The sequence below is a fragment of the Streptopelia decaocto genome (genome assembly GCF_964273445.1).
Source record: "Streptopelia decaocto genome assembly, chromosome: 4".
NCBI lineage: Eukaryota > Metazoa > Chordata > Aves > Columbiformes > Columbidae > Streptopelia > Streptopelia decaocto.
The window spans coordinates 62,223,993-62,246,360 of record NC_138658.1 but is presented as its reverse complement, the minus strand read 5'-3'; the positions used below and the strand labels follow the sequence as shown (position 1 = coordinate 62,246,360).

At 43.4% G+C, this 22,368-nt stretch overlaps 1 protein-coding gene across 1 annotated transcript in view; it reads left to right on the top strand.

The window, feature by feature from the left end:
* The first annotated feature begins 12,356 nt into the window (after nt 1-12,356).
* LOC309439431 (ADP-ribosyl cyclase/cyclic ADP-ribose hydrolase 1-like) overlaps nt 12,357-22,368 on the top strand; it is a 29,432-nt gene continuing 19,420 nt past the window's right edge. The window contains exon 1 of the mRNA XM_082052012.1: nt 12,357-12,704. Within this exon, the coding sequence (XP_081908138.1) occupies nt 12,466-12,704 (239 nt within the window). The 5' untranslated portion in view covers nt 12,357-12,465. The remainder of the gene's footprint in view (nt 12,705-22,368) is intronic.

Here is a 22,368-nt window from a genome sequence, read left to right as displayed (position 1 = left end):
TAAGGCAAGGACAACTTGTTCACCTCTCTGCCCTTTTTATACTGCTGGTGTTTATTTTTGTCTTATTGGCCCTGATGTGATATTCAGCTGACATGACTGTGTTTCTGATCAGCAGTCTCAAATATAGGGAAACTTGAACTGAAACATCAAGTTTTATAATATTTAACATTGAAAGAAATCTAACTCTTTTGATAGTTTTATTTTCATTGGATTAGCTAGAAATAATTCTGATAATTCAGCATGTAAAGTGGAAGCAGGGTGCTTTTAGCAGAGCCAAGAAGCTTGGTTTAAAATAGCTCAGTAAGGAGACTCACAGTATCTTAATTTAGCCACATGTTAGGGTGTCTCAAGCACTTTAGAAGTGTTGTCCTGATTTTCAGGTTTTTCCTAATTCCAGCTTCTGCCCAGTCTATATTTACTTGTCATTTTATTTAAAAGGTGAAGAATATAATCTGCCAGATTTTATTTATAATCTGCAGGCACGTGATTCCCTGTAGTTGCCCATGAATTACAAAGGCAAGCTCAGAGGCGAGCTCTGTTCCCTTCCTGCAGCAGCGCGGTTCAAGCTCAGGCTGGCAGGGAGAGGGGTGCAGGGGCCCGGCCCTGGGGGCACAGCCCATCTGTACCCCCACATCCCACCTGGGCAGCCCATCCGTTCCCCCACACCCCGCCTGGGCAGCCCATCCGTACCCCCACACCCGGTCTGGGCAGCCCATCCGTACCCCCACACCCCGCCTGGGCAGCCCATCCGTACCCCCACACCCGGTCTGGGCAGCCCATCCGTACCCCCACACCCCGCCTGGGCAGCCCATCCGTACCCCCACACTCCTCCTGGGCAGCCCCCCTTCACCCGCCTTCCCTCTCCTTCCTGCCACCTGCTGCAAAGCTGAACCTGAGCTCAGTTCAGATGGGTTACTTCGTATTTTTAGCAGAGTATGTGAGTGGAAAATCAAGATGTTGGAAGTTTTATACAAGGAAAATGGAGGAGGAAATTATAATCCAGGTTTCCTTTTAGTAGCATGCAGTGAAGTAAAATAACTAGTCCTTTACTTGTGGCCATCTGACTAGGAATACTTCTGCACTGTGTAAGCGGTAAGTGTGGTCAGCTCTCAAAGTGCACACAGAGGGAGTCCTCCAGAACTGTAGGTCTGGAGTAACTTGAGTTTTACACAAAGAAATAGTATTTCTTAATCCAGTAACTGTGTTTGCTTGGGCATCTGTCAGTGATTGCACCTGATATGGTTTGTTATCAGGTGCTAATGAGTGCTTGAATAAATAATTAACAAACAATGTGAAGTATTGCAGGTGTAAACCAGAATTCTAGGTCAAGAATTTGGCAAATGCTGGTCTACCAAACTGCAGGAAGTTTTTTCCTATTTGCAACAGGTAAAGTCAAGAGAGCAGTGCTAAGAAAATTACAGGTATCCTATATACTACACTAAATCAGGGTACAGGTGTGCCAGAGCTCCTAGGTGACACTATGTCATTTTGAAGAGCAGCAAGCAAAGAAGCACATGTGCAGAAATAAGTACTCCATGGAAATTTTAGTCTTGCAGTATCAAATCCCGACTGCAGGACATGCTGGCCTGTGTCTTGCTTCATTCTTACTTTTCCCTTTGTTTTATTGAAAGGTGCCAGAAAATCCAGGGTTGGTATTTCCACAAAGCAGAATGAATGCTCTGGGCTTTCACCCTGAACTCTCTGTCTCACCACTAACCATTAGCATGGGTTTAAATAAAAAAGAGCTGCTGGAATAATATGAAAAAGGAATGGTGGCGAGCAAAGTGCGTGATGCATTTATCATGCAAAAGGAAGTTCAGGAAAGTAAACATAACCAATAAACTTGGAAGCCACAGCACCACATCTTGGACAAATATTTATACACATGTATGCAAAAGCATATTTTACATAGTTGGCAACCAGGAAAGATCTCTTTTTTCAAGTTACTTGTTTTTTGACCTTTGTACCATCACATGGATCCTTTCCAAGTGACAGATCTACCCCATACAGTTCTTTTAGGATAAAATTGCTATTTACACATTCCTGGGCTTGCAGAGCATACTTCTCTATGAACTTTGTTTCCCTGGCTGCCTCAGTGGGATGGGAGCCTGCTGGGCATTCCCCTTCAGAATGTGTGAGCAGCATCATAATCAGCCCTGGCCAGAAAACAAGCACTCGATTTCATTAAAGCTGGTGAGGTTACTGTGTTTGCCTTTCTTCTGGAATTAAACTAAACCTTGAAAAATATTTTGCACAAAAACAGTACAGCAACCTCATCAGAAATCACAGTAAGATCCTGAACTGTGAGGTTATGGCTTTGGTATAGCTCTCACTTTCTAGCAATCTCTTCTATTTCGTATAAATTAAACATTTCTTGAGTAGAAATATTTTATTCATAGCCCGATTCATGCTGAATGCATGCTTCATTACACTGGTGTCTCCCACTCTGCAGATCAGTGCTTTAAACAATATACTCTTAAATGTAATTTTAAAAAATTTGTCTAGGACATCATCTTCTGACACGTATAAATAGACATATCAAAAAAAGTTGAAGGTGATACAGAAGAATGAAGCAGCCAGTTTCCTGGAGCTACTCCACAGCTTGTGTCCCCACTGCACCGCCTTCCCCACCAGCAGTGTGTTTGTACCTCGGGCATCTCTCCGTACGTTCCCTTGCTTCATCAGAAAATCCATGCACAAACACCAGCCATGACTTTGTTTTGTTACAAACCCATCACTTCGGCTGAGAAAGCAATCAGGAGCTGCAAAATGCAACAAGCAGCCCTGGTGACAGCAGGAAACTCTTCAGGCAGCAGCAAAGCTTAGGAAGGACCTGTCCCAGTGCCAGGCTCTCCAGGCGAAGGGGAAGGAGCAGATGGGCTGACAAGCAAGAGAGCCAGCAAGGGAAACAAGCAGAGAAATGGGAGGGAGATGCTTGGTCCAAAGCAGGGGAACTTTTTGGACCCTTTTGGATCTCTGTTTGCAATAAACAAAGAAAAGATCACTCATTAGTGTCTGTTACCCTTCCTCACACTGAACAGCAGTCAGTACTGTCATGGCTCCAGGAGGCTAGAAGTGAACTTGCACAGAAACAAGTGGAGAAGCAAGTGCTAATCAGACAGACAAGGGGAGAGGAACTAGACTGTGCACATCTGTGCAGAGAATGATTAAGGAATAGCTGTTCCCAAAGACCCCTTCACTGCTTTAAATGCATAATCCATTGTAAGTTACTAAATTGTGAGGTATTCAAAACTGTAGCACAGTTTGAAACATCTGAGCTGAAGGGCAGATGTCACGACTTCTGAGAAAGATCAGTGTACACCCATATTCTTGCCAATATACCTCACTGGATACTTGATCCTGCTGAAATAATCTTACTGTCCATAAATCAAAGTCCTAGAAAAAGCAACTTAAAATCTAGTCCTTCCAGTGCCGTTTCAGCAGAGCACAATACTAAGGGAAGAAGCAAGCCACGAATTTAGGGATCTTAAATTCTGTCGTAGGCCCTGGTAAGGCACAGGGCATGGCCAGCCAAGTGAACTGGCCAGCCAACTGTTTATGTGCAGTTGCCTTTTTTTATTCCCTTACCCCTCTATTTTACTACTCTTGTTCCTCCCAAATTACCTAAACCTCTCTCTTGACCCACCTTTGCTTCCCCCTCTAAACATCCTATGAGTCATCCCATGTGATCATGAACTGCTTTTCCCCTGCATCCACAATATATCCCACCCCTAGACAGCAAGCGCCTTAGTCCAAAAGGTGATCCAGAGAGCTGCTCCCAGTGCTCATGGTGATGGGCGTCATGCCTGGGTGTTGGGCCTAAGGCTCTGCTGGGACAGCCCTAGAGGGATCTGGGCAAGGTGGTTGTTCTTCAGGAGTCCTTAATTTGGGTTCTTGGCTGGCTTTGTGCCCGGGTGCTCCTCTGGGCTTGAGCAGATGGGCCTTGTGATGCACCTGGGAGGAGCCAGGCAGGGTATTATTTTGTTTCCCCACCCACCATTATCTCTCTGAGCTCCTTTGTGGGTGTGCAGCTGAGCTTTATCACATAACATAACAGTCCGTGCAATGCTTCTGCGTTCCTCCCAAACAGTCCGTCCCTGCCTCTATTCTCCCCTCCACTTTCTTCCAACATTTAAGCTCTGTCAGGAATTTCTGATTTAGCCAAGCTGGCCTCCTGCCACAGCTTCGACTTCCTGCCCATCAGGATAGGGCCACTCTAGTGCTTCGAGGAGATTGTCCTTCAGTCAGCTCATGCTCTTGGGCTCTTTTGATGTTCAGTGTCCCCTGGGGGTCACACATACTGGGTCTCTGGAAAAGCCACAGTCATTCAGTCACAAATGTTTCTGTCACATGAACTGGGTCCATCTACAGTTGTGTATCTGTTTTCCTTCATAAGGCCATTTCTCAGCATTTCCTAAGCTGTAATTTCTGACTAATTGTCTGTTCTGACAATAAAATCCCTCATCCTGCTGATTAGCAACTAGAAATGGGTTACCGACTGCATGGATTTTGAGAAAACTACTACTAGATCAATTCACAGAATCACAGAATGTCAGGGATTGGAAGGGACCTCGAAAGATCATCTAGTCCAATCCCCCTGCTGGAGCAGGAACAACTAGATGAGGTTGCACAGGAATGTCCGGGCAGGTTTTGAATGTCTCCAGAGAAGGAGACTCCACAACCTCCCTGGGCAGCCTGTTCCAGTGTTCTGTTACCCTCTCTGTGAAGAAGTTTCTTTTCATATTTAAGTGGAACCTCCTGTGTTCCAGTTTGTACCCATTGCCCCTTGTCTTACCGTTGGTTGTCATCAAGAAGAGCCTGGCTCCATCCTTGTGACACTCACCCTTTACATATTTATAAACATTCATCCTCAATAAAATAGCAAAGCAGCATTCCTCTACTGCAACCAAGTCACTAAAAGACAGCCCAGTCAGTGCTGGTGCTCAGCAGCTGAGCAGTGGACTGATCAGTCTGGTAGGTTGATTTTGTGTGGACAAACACAAAGCATAGAAGTGGGGCCGAGGCAGCGAGCTGCAGGAGATAGCAAGAGCAGCTGGGGGTGCAGAGGGGGAATCTCCCTGAGCAACCCAAGTGGGTCCACTGAGCACTGTCCCATGCCCATCTAAGCTTATTCCCTGCTGCAGATCTGGCAGGTGACAGAGAGATGGATCAGACCATCCAGTGACTGGCACAGGTATGAAACACCTGTGTGCTGATGGCCTTAAGACATACCTGCCAGGCCTTTCAGCAGTGCACAAGTATTGGGTTTCAGAAACAGGAGGCAAAAGGGTGGTGGGAAGGAGAAGTAACTGGTGCGAGCCTGTGCAATGCAGGAACGTTTTGTCTTGAATGAAGACTTCTCACTTTAAATGTCGCTCTGTGATGTGCCTCTGTGCTGGCTTTCCTGGCTCTACAGTTCAAAACTGGTGCATCAGCCTTGGGATGCGGTCCAGCGTTAGGTATGTCATACGCGTGCTTCTTCACGCTGTGTACACAAAAAGCAGAATCATTTTCATATTTGTTAGATTATATCTGTATTGTTCTTTTTTCCCCTCTCTCTTTCTCTCCCTCCTTCTTTCTTCATATCCTCAACTTCCTGCATGAGTCTTGAGACAAGAAGCAGCCACAGCATAGAAGTGCATGTAGGGTAATAAAAAGGTCACTGACAAAGCTACAGGGCACAGTGGTGACATTTGCTTCTCCCACACACTGCCCATGTGTGAGAATGCATAGGAAAAAAATAGTACATTCTGGTTGAGAGAGCAGAATGGGTTATTGAGAAGAGACAAGCATTGCACTTGTCAGCACGGGCTGATCTAGCACTCTCGTTTCCCCCACCTCAACCCCTCAGCAGCACATGAAACAAAATGAATAACTTCCACGTGGAAAACCAGGCTGCTTTCAAGTGATACAGATGAAAGAGCCGGAAAGCTCCAGCAGCCTGTACTGGGCAAGCTGCAAATAGTGACTCGCGGGTGCTGTTTCCCAGGATTATTTCCTGCGCTCTGGGTTGGGCAGCTCGGGCCTGGCGCCCTGCGGTCAGGTGGGCCTGTCCTCACCTGCAGCGCTCAGCAGATGACCTGTGTTTGAAGCAGCAAGATGACTTTGTAGTTTCAAACCTGCGTGCTGTAAGGGCAGTTAACCCCTGAACGTGCCACCGGCATGGAGCGATGTGCGAGCATCCGCAGCTGGATGCAGTGACAACAGTGATGGGACACAGTATGTCTGCTACCCAAGTGACAACAGCAGCAGGTAAAGGCAGTGGTCCCTCTGCACACCTCTCTTCCTTTCTAGGGAAGGATATACTGATCACGATATCCTTACCTACACCAAAATAAAGTGGCCATACTCAGAACACCCACAGAATACTTACATTCATCATAAAAGTGACTTTGTATCTGGCCTTGAGAAAGCAATTTCACACTACTTTCTGTGCTATAATTCTTAAACATAAGGATGCCTAAGGTCTAATGGTGTTTCCATTTGGACTGAAGAGTCCTGGGTGCTTAAAACTGGATGTATTAACAAGTTCAGAAGTGTCCATTAGCGACTCAGAGGCAGGTAACAATTAAGGCATTACTGATTCTTTTAAGGAAATAGTTGAGGGACACCTCACACAAAATTCAGTAGCAATGAATCAACGTGCATGTGTGCACGCATGCACGCACAGCATTTTTACTTTAGAGTACTGCTGCACAACTAGTTTATCTACAGTTTTTCAGGATAATTAGAAGAAGAGTTCAGGTCTCAAATCTTATTGATATGAAATCTACAAGTGTGTAAAATAAAAGGGTAAAAAATGCAAATGCATGCGTCTTTAAACTCAGCAGTTTTACCTCTCCCTTAGTGGTCGCTTTAGTGAACTAGTTGGACGTAGCTCAGACAGAAACTAAATCCTTTTGAAGGACGGAACAATTTAACAGGATAGACCAAAGTTGTAAGACAAATGCACCAAACTCTCAGCTTAGTTGCTCAGAGGATGCAAAGTCCATCTCTGCACCTGCCACAGGATTTAACACAAGGCAGGGTTGCTGGATGTCAGCAGAGCCCTGTGCTCTATATGCAGCCTGCACAGGAAAGCCAGAAAAGGCTCATCAGCCTTCAGAGAGCTTCTGTGTATGATGCGGCAGAGATGAAAGTATGTGATATCATTACAAAGAACTGAGAAAATGCTGACGATATTAGGAAAAAAAGATGAAACATTGCAATACCAGATTAGCTGACAAAGGTCTGAATGCCTTTGTTAACCTGGTTAATCAGCTAGATTTTATATTGCACTGGCAGTTGCAATATATATATACATATACACATATATATATACCTACATAGATATATGTCAGTATACTGTTATTTACCACAACACAGCACTTTGCATCATCGATGTTGCAGTCATTTGCACCCTTGTAAAGTGGGAAAATAATTTATCTTGATCCTGCTTTACAGATGAAAGGAGGCCTATGCAATTGCTTGGTTTGCTTGTCTGTTCCTACACCTTCCAGCCTTTTCCCTCCCTCCAAATATATGAATTTATTGAACAATTTCAACCAAAGTCTAGTGGACTGGGCTGCAGAACTGCTGTTCTTGTTGTTTTACTCATACATTTACATCCCATTGGAGTGGGAGGTCCTGCCTAGATAGAATATGTGTCACTGTGATTGGAACCCACACTGTCCTGTAGGGAGGAGATTAACCCTCCTTAATACCTGATGCTCAGGCTTCACATATAAAGAGGCATTTTGTCATCAGAAGTAGTCTTAAGGAATTTACAAGAGAAGAAAATGCAATCGGAGTAGAAGTTTGTGTCAGGTAACGTTGAAGTGAGCAAAATAAGGCCACCACTCTGAAGATGACAACTGAGTAATGGCAACCAGCAGAGAAAAAAAGATTTGGGGCTGGGAAGGAAATGCTGGTGGTCAGAGCTTCTCCAGACAACTCATCTAGTAAACAGGAGCATAATGCAGTCTGTGTTCCCAGTGGAGGATATGGCCTTGCAGAAGACACAAATGGGTCATATTTCATGTCCTTTAGGTGGCCACAAGTGGAGGTTCAGAGTTAAGGCACCGTTGTCTGTCTGTCAGTCCCTTTGTCCTCCTGTAGCTCTAGGGCAGGTGCAGCAGGGGCTGCCACACAGAGCAACATACAGGTGAAATAACTGTCCTATATACTCGCAAGTGCTCGTGCCCTTGTCCCAGCACACAGCTCTCCAGGAAAGCTCATGTTGTTGCAGGTAGAGGAGTTGCAAGAAAGGAGAGCTGAATGGGATGCCCAGGCACTGAGTTACAAATGCATTTTTTGCAGAAGCTGGTGCATGCAGTTGGATGGCAGAGCGCTCCTCACAGCTGTCACTTTGTACTAGCTGGTTTCCTTATCCCAGCCCATTTATCATTTTGTTTTCAGTGTTCATCTGAAACCTACTCTAATTGTTATGACGGCATTTACCCTGTGAAACTGTGAAGCAATGAGAAGATGAGAGTCACTGCTATTCTAACAAAAGCCAGGAAAGACATAATTTTTTTAATTATTGTAACAGCTCCTGCTCTTTTCAGTTCAAATTCTTTCATTCATAAGTTCTGCTGAGAAGTGACAACCAGTAATTACAGGTGTCCACAAGACTAGGAGTGATTAGTGGCACTGTGAATACTGTGGTATGGTCATAATCTAGACATCACGTTAAAATGAGTCTTCATGACTCCTGAACTGTGTAGCATTTGAAGCAGCAGCCTTTTTACTCTATCATACAGACAAATTCACGGCTGGTATAACAGAGCTCACTTCCATTGAAGGCAGGGGAGTTGTTTCCATTTCTACCAGAGTGCTGGCTGCACAGCACACCTGGGCAAGACATGGAGGCCAGTGAGGAATGACCGAAACACAGGCAAAACGCACAATCATAAAAGATTTCTAACAAACTTTTTACTTACCAAGGAAGAAACATTTTCAGAGTTTCCTAGAAGCACTGAAAAGATGCACAACATGGATGTTCTTACCTGTGTTTGCAGGTCACTGTTGTTTTGGACAGGTTCTGTCCCACCAGCTGCATACCACCTTTTACCAGCAATTTCTTCTGTGAAGGATTCTTTGTGTCCTCAGATATGTTTGGGGTGCCAGAACTATCTACATTTGATGGACAGTAAAAAAAGAAAACAATAGATTAAGCTTTTGAGTGATCAGACCTTGGGAATGGCCGGGGGGTGTTTTATTAACCGTTGGTGCCTCAAAAATACCATCCACAGAACTTGCAGGTAGCAGCAGAAGCTAGCTGCTTTTCTCTTACTATGCTCCCAGCAGTACATGTGCAGGCTGATAAATTATACATAATACAGGTCCATTCTTATAGAAGTCCCCTGCTGCAATACACAGTATCAAAGCAGAGGCTGGCAATTACAGGCCTGAAGTATTTCTATCTTCTGATCTTTTACACCCACTATCTAATCACCCCGCCCAAAGATTTAGTGTAAATGCTGGCAGCAGAGTGGACACACCTGGGTAAAACCAGGATTAGTTTAGATTTGCTATCTTGGAAATTCATGTAGCTCAGAGGGCTCCAAAAGTTGGCTGTCAGCTTATGAGACACAGTATTTTAAAAACTGTAATTTTCCTTATAGAAAGCAAAAATAACCACTAGCAAAACCGTTCAACAAGGACACAGATCCATGAGGCTTGCCTGCAATCTCAGTGGAAATACTAAATGCTTTTCCTTAGGGTCCTGCTGAGGGTACTGCATTCCTGTGGAACAAAGTCAGTCAGCTTAAGGTCATCTGCCTGGGAAAACTGCTTAGGAAAGAAGTGAAATCCAGCTCACTCCACAGACTTAAGGGGATGCAAGACACCTGCAAAACACATGGCTTTTCACTTCATCCTTCATCATCTCGCTTTCTCTTCTGTGCTCCCCTCCCACCACCCGGTTCAGGGAATGGCACCATTATCATCTTACTTATGCCTCTCATAGAAATACTCTTGGGCCAGAACATTTGCAGGGAGTGAGTTCATGCTCACATTCATACTGGGAAAGAAACTACCACCTTCTGAACCACTGGGAGTATGTGCTTTTACTGGTTTTTCTGCTGCCAGCTCAACTCTGCTTGTCCTATTTATTCATCATGATGAGGCTGCCAAAGCTTGCTGAAAGGAGGCTTGACATTTACTTGTCTTGGACATTCCTTATGGAGTTCGAGGTGTTACAAAATCAGCAGCGAGGACACCTTCCAGAGCCACTGACTCTGCGCTCACCTCATTTCTTTATTCTTGATGAATCAAGGTCATCTTTGAACAGAAGAAAAAAGTTTTCGCACATCAGGTTACTGAAAAACAATGGGGTTTAAAAGTTTTAAACATTTAAATTAACTATTCCACTGTTCTGTTATTATTATTCCATTATTCTATTGACACTTACTGAAGATAGGTATCTTCAATACCCAGAGAAAGCAGAGATTGCAGTTTTACTGCATAAATTGCTTATGATAACTAGTTTGTTTTTTCCAACTTGTTATTCGCTTTGTTAATGAAGCCAAAGAGCAGCAAGTTGAAAACACACGCAAACAAACACTAAAGGAAAAATAAACCAAATACAATAATCTCTCTTGTGTATAATAAAATATCAGAAAGTTCAGCTGTGAATACCCTCAATGCATATTTACAGGATGATGAAAACAAGGAAAATATGAAGAACAATCATCTGAGCCTGCCAAGGCAAAACCTGCATGTTTACTGAAGGGATTATGGGAAAAAACTTCCTTTACAAGCTAATTCTTACTGAATTGTCTCCTACAGAGCTTCCTGCACTGTTTGCAGAACCAGTGATGGGGACAACTGAGGGGACACAAGCAGTGTCGTGAAGAGAGAACACTGTCTCTCTTTTGAAGCGAAGACGAAGACTCTCTTTTTACATGGAGTCACATGGAAAAGATGAGGGGTAATGGATGCAAGTGACTCCTGGGAAGGTTCTGGTTAGACACAATAGGGACATTTTTCACAATGAGAATGATCAACCATTGGAATAATCTCCCCAGTGAAGTGAAGTGGTGGTGGATTCCCCAACACTGGACACTTTTAAGATTCTACTGGACAGGGTGCTGGACCATCTTGTCCAGCCTGGACTTTGCCAAGAAAGGTTGGACCAGATGATCCTTGAAGTCCCTTCCAACCTGGTATTCTGTGATTCCATGATTCTATGACACTGTTAGGAAAAGAAATAGAACATTTCAGTTGGAAGGGACCTACAGCCATTATCTACTCCAACTGCCTGACCACTTCAGGGCTGAGGCTTCAATTCTGAGTAAAACTCTCCCAAAGTTTGCTTAATTTCTCAGAAAGCAGGATCAGAAAAAATCAGATTATGTGCTTAACATATTGCTTACTAGTGAAGGCTTTGGTCAGAGCTCAGTGTTTCTCAGATCTTTCAGAAATGACTGGTCCTAACTGAAATGTGTTGCAAATGCTATTTCTTGCAGTCAACTTTTTAAATACAGATTCTTGGTAAGCAATTATTAACAATTTATTAATAATTTATAGTTAACATCATTCTGACATTACATCACCTACTTTGTAAGATTGCTTACTAACTTTTCGAGATTTGAGTCTGGTTTTAGGTTGGGTTTTGACTAAGGACATAGAGTCTGTCCGTTTGGCGTGGACAGTAGGGAACTAACTTCCCTCTTGCTGAGAACACTTCATGCTTGTTGGATGATTCCACACGGCTCAAACACCTACTATTTACACGCTAGTCTTAGAAATTCATGTGACAACTAATACAATCCTATTTGCAAGAGAGAGAAATAAAATACTTCATTGTGTGTTGATGACTTGAACTACATGTTTATGACTCAAACTATATGTTTATGACTCCTGCAAAGTTCATAATTGCCTTTGGTAAAGTCAGATTCAACACCTACCCTTTAAAAAAAAAAAAATCATTTAAAGAAAACAGACTTTGGCAATTTGAGTTCAGCTTTTGTTCATACATTACCTGGAGCACGTTGCTGAAATGGGATCTGTTTTTTATCAAACGCTTTATGAGTACTTTCCCCCAGATTCACATTTGTGAGTTAATGCAGATAACTTTGCAAAGTTTAACTCGGGGAGGTCACGGCAAAGCGAGAAACAGTAGGCAAGCAATAGCCAGGCTCTCATCTTCCCGGGTCAAGCCCCCAAACGCCATTGTTTGGCTTTAAAAACGACTGAATTGCCTGGGGGTGGTGGGAAGTGGCTTCCTGCTCCGCATCAGCTGCTCCTCCACCCGCTCTGCTGCGGACCAGCTGTCCCTCCACCAGCCGCACTGCTCTCCCCGAGCGGCTCCCCCGGGCCGGCCGGTGACCCGGGGCGGGCGGGGGCTCAGCCCAGCCTGCCTCCCTCCCTCCCGGGCCGGCGGGGCTGTGCCGGGGGCGGGGAGGCGCAGGGGGCCAGGCTGCAGAGCTGTTTTCCCCGGCGGCGGGAGCGCAGCTGCCGCTGCTCCTCGGCGGCCCCGGGATGCCGCTCCGATCGGGCTCTGCCCGGGCGCGGCAGCGCAGCGTTCTGCTGGTGGGGAGCGCCGTGCTGCTGGCTGCCCTCGTCCTGGCCGTCGTGCTGGCCTCCCTCCTGACGCACGAGAAGCAAGAGCTGGGTCCCAAAATGATGAAGTGGAAGGACAGAGGGACCACTAAGAACCTGCAAGAGGTTATCCTGGGAAGATGCTACAGCTACGTGATGGCGCGCTACCCTGAGCTGGGGTGAGTAGCGGTGCTGGTCGTGCATCAGGTGTATAAAGTGAACAGCAGAGAGTTGGATCTCGCCCCCACCACAGCTGCATCCACTGGGTCTGTGGCAGAGTGAAAGCAGGGGAGTAAGACCCCTGTTCTGGAGCAAAATGTACAAACTTAGACTGCAACTGCTGGTGTCCAACTGGTGGGGTTTTTTTTCAAGTGTAAATAATCCTAGTCCTAGGTCAAAACTCAGTCATAAATACATTTTGCAACTTCCTTAAAGCCAGCTAAAATAAAAACGAACAGGTTTTAGAATGTAGGCTTGAAAGCAAGTCTCTGTAAAGCTAATCTGCTAAGAATCTTGTAACATGCAATGCTGCATTCACGGAACCAAAATTACACAGGAGGGAGGAAAAGGAGAGGGTTCAACACAGATTTATAGGACAGACAAAATTATTAGGAAAGCATTGAGAAATATCTTAGGGTTATCCAAACCAGATGTTTTTAGCATGTGGGAAAGAGTTTGCGATGAGCACAGACAGCTGGCACGGAGGGGTATAGATGGTTCTCATGAACAGCACAGCTGTCCCGGGCAAAACCTTCAGCTGGTGGTGGTCCCTGCTCAGCCCATGGCAGCAGGTAGGGCAGCAGCACCCTGAGCAGCCCACCACTTCGCCCTTGCAGAAGAGGATTCCCTGGGCCCAGGTCAGCAATATAGTGTTAGGGCTGAGAACTGATTTTCTGATCCCTTTGCCACAGAGTCCCAGCAGGTACTGGGGACACCCAGCCCCTCTGGACAGGCCCCAGAGCAGCCAGGGTCTCTCAGCAGGGACCCAGCCATCACTTCTGTGGTACCAGCCACCCTATTTTGTGTCCTCACTAAGCCTCTGGCTCCTCCACCCTGGGCTGAGTGCCATGGGGCTGCCCCACACCTCGGCCAGGTGACAGAACCATCCTTGTCTTGTCTTCAGAAAGCCAATTGCCACTTCTTGTTTTCACAGCATTGAGCTGATGGGGACAAAGCCGTATATAGTTTCTTCCATTTGGACTACTCTTGGCCTCAGATGTCTGGTGCTGTACAAAAAAGCTGATTTGCAGCATTTGAAGGGAAATGTGCACATGGAAAATAATGTCCTGAGCATGCAGATGTTTAAACACTTGCTTTACATTAAACATCTAAATGGGTTTAGTGAAGTGTGTTTCTCTTACAAATAAAAAGAAAAAGCTCCTGAAGCTTTTGCAAGGTCATGTGCATGTTTCTAGAAGCACACATTAATTTGTTAAAGAAGTATACACTCAATATTTATATCTTTAAGTATTTTGAACAGCCTTTATTGCTTACATTTGTTTCATTCAAATTGTGGTGCTGAAGAGGTAAAAACCACTTTTGTGTGAATGTGTGTCCAGCTACTGTCACGTATGTTTTTTTCATAACACAGTCTAAGTCTGAACTGGGACTAATTTGTTTAGGCAATTATTTCAAGGACACTTTCAAAAAAAATCACAAAGCTGTGATCAGAAGTTTTCAAAAATGTTTGGTTTTACAAGGCTATTAGCATTTTGTGCTATTCTTAATCCAGCAGTATAGCTGGATAACTTCATGACAGTGTGCTTACTTACTTTCAGATGAAATGACTTCAGTATAGTAGGAGTCTTTTTTGTTTTATTTTATTTAGGAGACATTTTTTTCTGAGACAGAGAGCACTGAAAAAGGAAAAAAATACTTGTTTACATACACCTGAAATATTCAGGAAGTTCCTGAACAGAGAAATAAACGTAGGTGCTTTTCTGGGAATCCAGCCTGAGATGCCTCATTTCTGATCCTGCTGACCTTGGTACAGTTTGTCGTGTAACCAACCTCTTCTGTCACGGGCACTTTCTGATAGTGAAGTGGGTGCCTTTAGGACACATCAGAGAGCCCCATATCTTTCATCCTGCGCTCTTTCATCATTAATGTGGGCCTTAGATCTTGCATAGTGTGAGATCTTCGGTGCACTTAATCAAAGAAAAGGAGTAGGAACAGGGAAGTGCAGGAACTCGGGCAGGCTTATGAGCTGAGCAAGCTGTGTCCTATACTCAGCCAGGACTTTTGTTGCCACTACTCCCACCATAGGAACCTCACTGCTGTGGTTAGATATCTGCTGATTTCCTCATAAATTTGTCTATAGTCTGTTCTTGCCCTTTTAATCTTATGCAAACATGCACATTTGTTTTAAAAGCTCTACTTTTAGTAAACTCCTGGGAATTTCCTCATGTTTTTACTTTTTTTGTATCAGAGCGAACATCTTTGACAATATTTTTCTTTTTTTTTAAAAAAAATTGCAATCTGTTCTACCACAGTAGTTAGTGTGACTTTTACATTTTGAAGTGCCATATTTCAAATTTGAGTAGCTGGCTAGTGTTGGAGAAAAGGTGGATTGTAGGTACATTAATATGGACTTTATAGTGTTTCTAGATATCAGAGATGGATTTAACAAGGGTCAGAAATCTACAGCTCCCATTTAGCTCTACTTTTGCAACTACAAGCTCTAAATCGTGTGATAAGGCCAGGGATGTGCTAACACACACATTCACCATCATGGCTGCTTTAATCCCAGCAGATACCCCCTTGTGCTCTTCCTCATCTGACTGTAGCCCCAGACACGGTCAGCATGCTCCAGTCACATTCAGATCTTTTCTGATACGAACTGTGGGCTGAACACAAGCCCAGTGAGGCCACTAGAAAGATGTTGCTGCCTGCAGTCGAGTTTTGTAAGGACCTCATACAATCAGATTTTATCCTGCTGATTCACTTATTCTCAAAAATCATAAAAACATTCAGGTGCTGTATTGAACTTGCTCGCTAAAGAACAATTCTCAGGTACTGTATTCAGCACTCACTGATAATAGATTTGTTTAACTGCCTGTGTGTGATACAGCCTGTGGTTTTATTTCTGCTGCAGGCTGGATGGGTCTTATCATTTATACACAGTTTCCTGTGTTTCCTCTGTTAGTCTTCCCGCCTAGAACTGTCTTCATGCCGAAGTTGAGAAGAAACAAGCAGTAATATCAAATGCTTCAAATAATGCCTTTGCAGTATTAGCCTCATTTTTAGGAAAAGATGCAGATGCTATAGCAGCAAGCTTTGGGGGTTTCGTTCCCTGCACACACAGTTGCCCATCTAGATACACACATTAAAGATTAGTATTTCTTTTTGACTTCCCAGGAAAATACTGGCTGCTGCCAGAAGGCAGGGCTATTACAAAGCAACAGCTTGTCACCTGTCAATAGTTCTGGTGTAGGTTTTTTTGATGGTGGTGGTGTGTTTGTTTGGGGTTTTTCCCCTCAACATTAACAAAAGCTGCAAGTTCTGCTCGCACTAGTCTTGCAAAAATCCCATACACATCAACCGTGGCCACTGGTATGTATTGTAGTTTTGTCTGAATAGAGGTCAAAGGCAGTTTGCGTTGAAGGAAGGATTTGACCGCAAATTACTTCGTCTCCTCTTTCCCAGTGACACGGACTCCCTCTTGTGGCTAACGACACCCTCGCGATTCTCATACTCCAGCTCTCAGGCATCACAAGTTTACGTTTACAATAGTTTATCTCCCCATCTCGGAGGAGAGAAGCGCGCTGGGGTACACAGAGCTGCACACCCAGCAGCACCAGCTTGTGCTGGGCCAGATCCTTCAGAAGATTAGTGCTGGGCAGACCAGGTGTGGTGACCTAAGAACTTACCTGTCGCTCGGAGTGTGTTGTGATGATGTTCTTGCACCTTGATGTCTGCTGGGGGAGAACAGGTGGTAACAGATGTAGCATGAAACCTGTTGATATGAAGTTACCTGGTTTAGTTTTCCTCTTTGCCATATTTGAATTGGCTGGCTGAGGTCAGGTGTGATTGGCACCTGGGGAAGGAGAGAGGAGAAGACATCTGAAAGGAGATCACAGACACTGATCCTCGAAATACAAACAATACTGCTTTTTCAGTCTAGAGATAAACTCATCTTACATTTGCAGCTCAAGAGATTTTTCATTCCCAAATAATGACTGCTCTCCCTTCAGATCTGCAGTTGCTTCTCAGTCTCTGATTCACCCAAGCTAAGCCAAGCCTTCAAGGACCCACTATTCAAAAGTGGCTGAAGTTAAACCAGCTTATTTTTTGTCTAATCTCTGCCAGTGAGAAAGCATCAAGGATGCAGACAGGGAGCTAACTCAGTAATGTATGTGACTTTCCAGGCCCAGAAATCCCATTGTGTCTGACTAAGAAGTGCAAAAACCCACTGATGAAAACGCAAGATGTAGAACTTCCATACGTTTCTCATGCAATGTTGTGTGGATACACAAGATATATTTCCCCCTTAAACACAATTGGGTCAACTGATGTTGGTTTTATAGTTAGTATCAAATTCCTGTTACAACAAATGTTAACAGTCTATAGTTCCATGAAATTTAGTAAAAGTTGGTACACGGCCAGGAGAGCTTTGTCTTCTGACTGCATGATCATGATGTATTTTGCCTTTCCATTCCTTTGCAGCCTGTGGAGATGGAGATAAATTTTGTCAAAAAAAACATATGGAACATAATTTTGTGTGAGATACTATTGCACTTGCAGCATAATTTCTTCCAGAAAGAAACCTGGGTTTTGTTGTATGCTTACTTTTGCATTTTGCCTTTGTGCTTTGCTAGGCATTTTTAATTTAATTTGCTTGTATTTGTTCACTGATAGTTAACACTAATATCAAGCACAGCACTAAACAACAGCCATGATTTGATTCAGTGTCACAAAAATCTTGTGGTTTGTTTTTATATAACCATGACATTATACTGAAACTTACTCGAGATTTGGGTTTTCATTGAGGAAATATGCTTCACATAAGAGAAACCTTCACTGAATCACCGTCTTCTGAAGGGTACAGTGTTACTACCTAACGCTAATGCATTAGCATCCTATTAGAGTGCACTGCAGACTTCTAAAGCGTTTCAATTTAATATACACCAAAGTGCAAAGGATTTAGCTTTTCTTTATTTTAAAAACTATGCTTTCTGAAAAAATATATATAATTGTTACACCATCTCTTTTGGTTCCGCAATAAATAAATGGCTTTATTTGTACTATCTGTGGAAAAAGACATGGAGTCCAGCTGGACAAGCTGAATGTGAGCCACTAATGCGCCCTTGTGGCAAAGGCCAACGGTGTCTTGGGCTGCATGAGGAGGAGTGTTGGCAGGAGGTGGAGGGAGCTGATCCTTCCCCTCTGCTCAGCACTGGTGAGACACATCTGGAGTGCTGGGTTGAGTTCTGGGCTCCCCAGCGCAAGGGAGTCAGGGACTTGCTTGCAGCGTGTCTAGGGAAGGACCATGAAGATGACTGAAGTGTCTGACATAAATTGACATGCTGAGAGAGCTAGGACTGTCCAGCCTGGAGAAGAGAAGCTCAGGGGGATCTTACCAGTGTGTATAAATACTCCCCTGATGTGAGGAGTAAAGAAGAAAGAGAGACAGGCTTTTCTCAGTGATAACCAGTTGCAGGACAAGAGGCAATGGCCACTGACTAAAATACAGGGAATTCCATTTAAACATAAGACAAAAAACTATGAAGCTGATTAAAGAGTCAAACAGGATACCTGGAGAGTTTGTGGAGGTTCCATCCTTGGAGATATTCAAAACCAGACTGCACATGGCCCTGAGCAACCTTCTTGGAGCCAAGGGTTGGACTAGATGATGTCCAGAGGTACCTTCCTATGTTTCTACTTCTTAGAAAATGCTTTTAGACTTAAAAGGGGTCTACTGGGTAACTAGCTAGGACAAACAGTGATGCGGACATGTTTTGCCTCATCTGCAGTTGCAGTAGTGTTGATATCTGTTGCTACTTTTGAGTTGTCTCTCAGTATTAAGATGGGCACTGTATCATCATAATAACACACTGTTTATTAAAATGCCCAAGTCAGAACATCTGTTACGTGCTTCTCCTCCCTACTTCATGTGCTGATGTATTGACTTCCATACCTTTTCTGTGTTAGCTTTTTTTTATGTGGAACATGCATAACTCTGTTTTTCATTTCTTCTGTCCTTCAATATTTATAACAAGGTTTTCTTTTAATGTTGTTTTCTGCTAACCTGTATATGAGTGGTTTTGACCTTTCAATTTCTTGGTAACTAATATATAATAATTTTAGCTGTTAACAATTGTTTTAGTCTTACTCAAATGAACGCTTCCATTGAAATATGCTGTAGTGAGCTTTAACAGGCAACTGGAATATAATATTTAGTAGGCACAAATTGACAGTTATTAAGACTTTAGGATTTAGAGGCAGGGCTACTGGTTCTATAGTTGATCCTTCAAATGAGTCCTCATGCTTTTTGAGGCTAATTTCCATAACTATTCTGGGTTGTAAAATAGGGTTCTATTGTTATGTCTTTCGAGGGGAAGTTCATTAGAAAGAATTAATTTTCTCTTTAGCAAGAGGCAAGTTCATATGGCAGTGGCTAGCTGTCATTTATTTGTTCTTGAGATAATTATTTGCCAATATATTTATTTCTGCTCTTCTGGAGTATAAGCATCAATGCTAGACTGTGAAAGGCCATCCAAATCTGTCCAAAGTTCATCCTCAGTTCTGGAGAGAAAAATTACCCTCCCAGGTTGTAACTCCACTGACAACAGAAACCTGAAATCTGAGAGTGCCCTGCAAATGTAACACCTCGGAGCACTGTGGGGAAATGTAGCTTTGCTTGTCCACAGGGACAGGAGGAATAGATCCTTTGCGCCCAAGGGGTCAAATGAAAATCTCTGTCAAGTGTCCAACGGTAAAAACAGATACTAAACATGCATCCCAGGAGATGACACCAAAATAAGTTATTAGCAAGGAGCTCACTCACACTCATAGTAAATCTCCCATCTGTTCCCTTCTCCTTGTCTTGCTGACACATACCAGCCTTGAAGCAGGGACTTCTTCTGACTTACTGCATTTATGCCACATCTCAGCAGTTTTAGTTCTATAAAAAACCACAACATAGTGCAAATTCAAGTTATGGGGAAAAAAAATCTACAGCAGCATTAAGCCATTCAGTGTGTCCCTAGTATAGCATACTTCTGTTTAGATCATTGCTAATAGAAATGTTTTTCCAAGTTTAATATTAAAAATAAAACAATACTAAAAATACATCTTCTAATCAAGAGGTAGGATGCCAGCTTAAATTTTTTCCCTCTGTATCTGTTGATGATATGGCCTTTGCTTGGAAGCTTTAACAGTAGAGCAACTATGACCTTCTGTCAAAATGCAGCCCAGGTGAGATTTCTGCCCTTCTAGAGGCTGCATCCCCCTGCATCACTGAAAACACCAGCTGCTTAAGCAGATGCAAAATCCAGACAGCAAAAAAAAATCTGCTTATGTAGATAAACTCCTGATTGGTTTATAGGTGCCACCTTTTGGCTCAGTGTTGTCCTGGAGCACCAAATCTCAACTCACATAAAATCCTCCAGAGGCTATAAATCAAAGCTACAAGTATACCTGCCCTTAAAACCTTCTCATTCCTGCCAAGGATGAAGCACCAGTGTGATGAGGAGTTGTCATTTGTTCCAGGTCAGTTCTCGTGCAGGAACATATATAGACCTGAGTTACACCCAGCAAAAATCTCACCTTGTACTTCTTTTTCCTGACATCCAGACTTCCCATTCAGTTGCTCTGGTTAGAGGCATCCTTTCCAGAAGTCATCTTTCTCTGAGGCAGATTTTTGGATTTCTGTCTTCATCCCTAGTCAGTTCCTCTGACACATCTTTACTGGCTTTTGAACTATTTAATTAACTGAGAGTAATACTTGCAAAATCAAGCTGCCAAAAAAATCAAGTATGTCATTCTCATATTGAAAAAAAATCAGTTACCATAAATGTTAATGGTGGCAGATACTTTGCAATAATTAAACTAAGTGGGTAGTGAGAAGCTGGTGCTCATTGAAGACATTGACACTGACAGTTCTTCCACGATTCTTTTTTCCTTCATCCTTTCCCTTGGTAATTTTCCCCCTCTCTATCATCTTCATGTTAAAAGCAGCAGGCAGTGGTCTCCTCCAATCCTCAGTGATGACAGCATATTGGGTGACCTCTCCTAATTCATATTTGTCTGATTTCTGCACAAAGATACCTGACAGGAGATTTTTAGGTGCTAGAAGAATAGGAACGAAGCTGATCTGTTGTATCCACGTACCCATTTTCTGACTCAGGGCTCAAGAGCTGGGTCGGGCCATCACCCGGCACGAAGAACCGCACACATTCGGGGTGGACCTCAGCTGCTGCTCCTGAGCAGTCCCTCTCCCACATGATGGCAGTGTTCTCCTTGCCTTCATCTGCTCCAAGGGACTGCAGAGAAGTCCAACTACAGCTGTCTGAGCTGGGCTTGGCAGCGCATCCAAAAAAGCTGCTCCACAGCAGCAGTGAGACATGGCAAGGCTGGTAGAAGGGAACAGCAGAAGGAAAACCAGAAATCTTTAGGGTAAAAAAGGTAGCAAAAGGATTCTGGGTTACAGGGAGCTTCCTCTCAGCACAGACATAAATTTATGTTCATTGCATATTTTTGACAACTTAAAGACATATCTACTCATAAACTCACATGAAAAAAAAAATTAATACGGATGTATAAATTGCACCACTGCCTACAGCCATCACAGTTTACCTAAAAGAGGTAGATAAACTGACACACAGGTGAAGATGGGTCTGTTTGGCACAAAAATATTGCTACACCATTTAGATCTTCGATATGCATTCTCCTTCTGAAAGTTCTGACCTTTGACAGGTGAAGATGATACCTTATACTCCAAGTAGTGTGAATTGTTCTTATGCCTTTAAGCAGCTTTGTTATAACCACAGACTTCTCACTGACTTTTTAAAGAGCAAAATTTCTGAGTGCTTGTGTGCATATCTGCGTTACTGTTTTGGCTAATGAGCAAATGAGAAGTATTTTCTTATACAATTTGCAATTCCTGGTGAGGCTTGATCCCTCCAAAGGCCAGTTACACTAACGGCTCAGGGGACAGTTTCCAGCTCTAACTTCAGAACCTCACCACAGAGCCACAATTAAAATCTCAGAGTGGCCTGAAGACATTGTCATGCTTTTAGAAAGGAAACTCGGGACCCTGGAAAAGCGGCTGTTGACTGCAGGGGAGACCACGTCTCACCAAGGGGGTGTCTCTGCCTGGTAGAGTGATCTGAAAAACATGGGCAGAGAAGACTGAGTTCTCCAGGACAAAGCCTGGAAGTAATTTTTCACTTATAAATTTAAAATGGGTCCTATACTTGAAACACCTCTCTCAAATTTCCGAGTAAATAAACTAGAGGTAACACAGCCGAAGGAAACACTATCCTTCTGAAGATGTTTTTAGCATCCAATGTCTGTCCAGTGCTGAACTGAAAGTAAGATATTGTTCATGGTGTAACTGAAATCAGCCAGGATGAAACTTATCCTTGATATTATACCAATTAAATCAGTTTAAATTGGAGATGAGTTTGCTACATCGTATCTACTTAAAGAAAAAAAAAATACAAACACACAAAAAAATTATGAAGTAAAGAAAAAAAGTCCATATTAAGAATGATTTTCCAGGTAGCTCAATGCCATTCCATTCCTTTAAGTGAAAAGATGCTCTTTCAAGGTTAGCCAGACCAGTGTACTGATATGCAAGAGATAATGATGCAGATGCTGTCCATTTTGCTAATATGCACA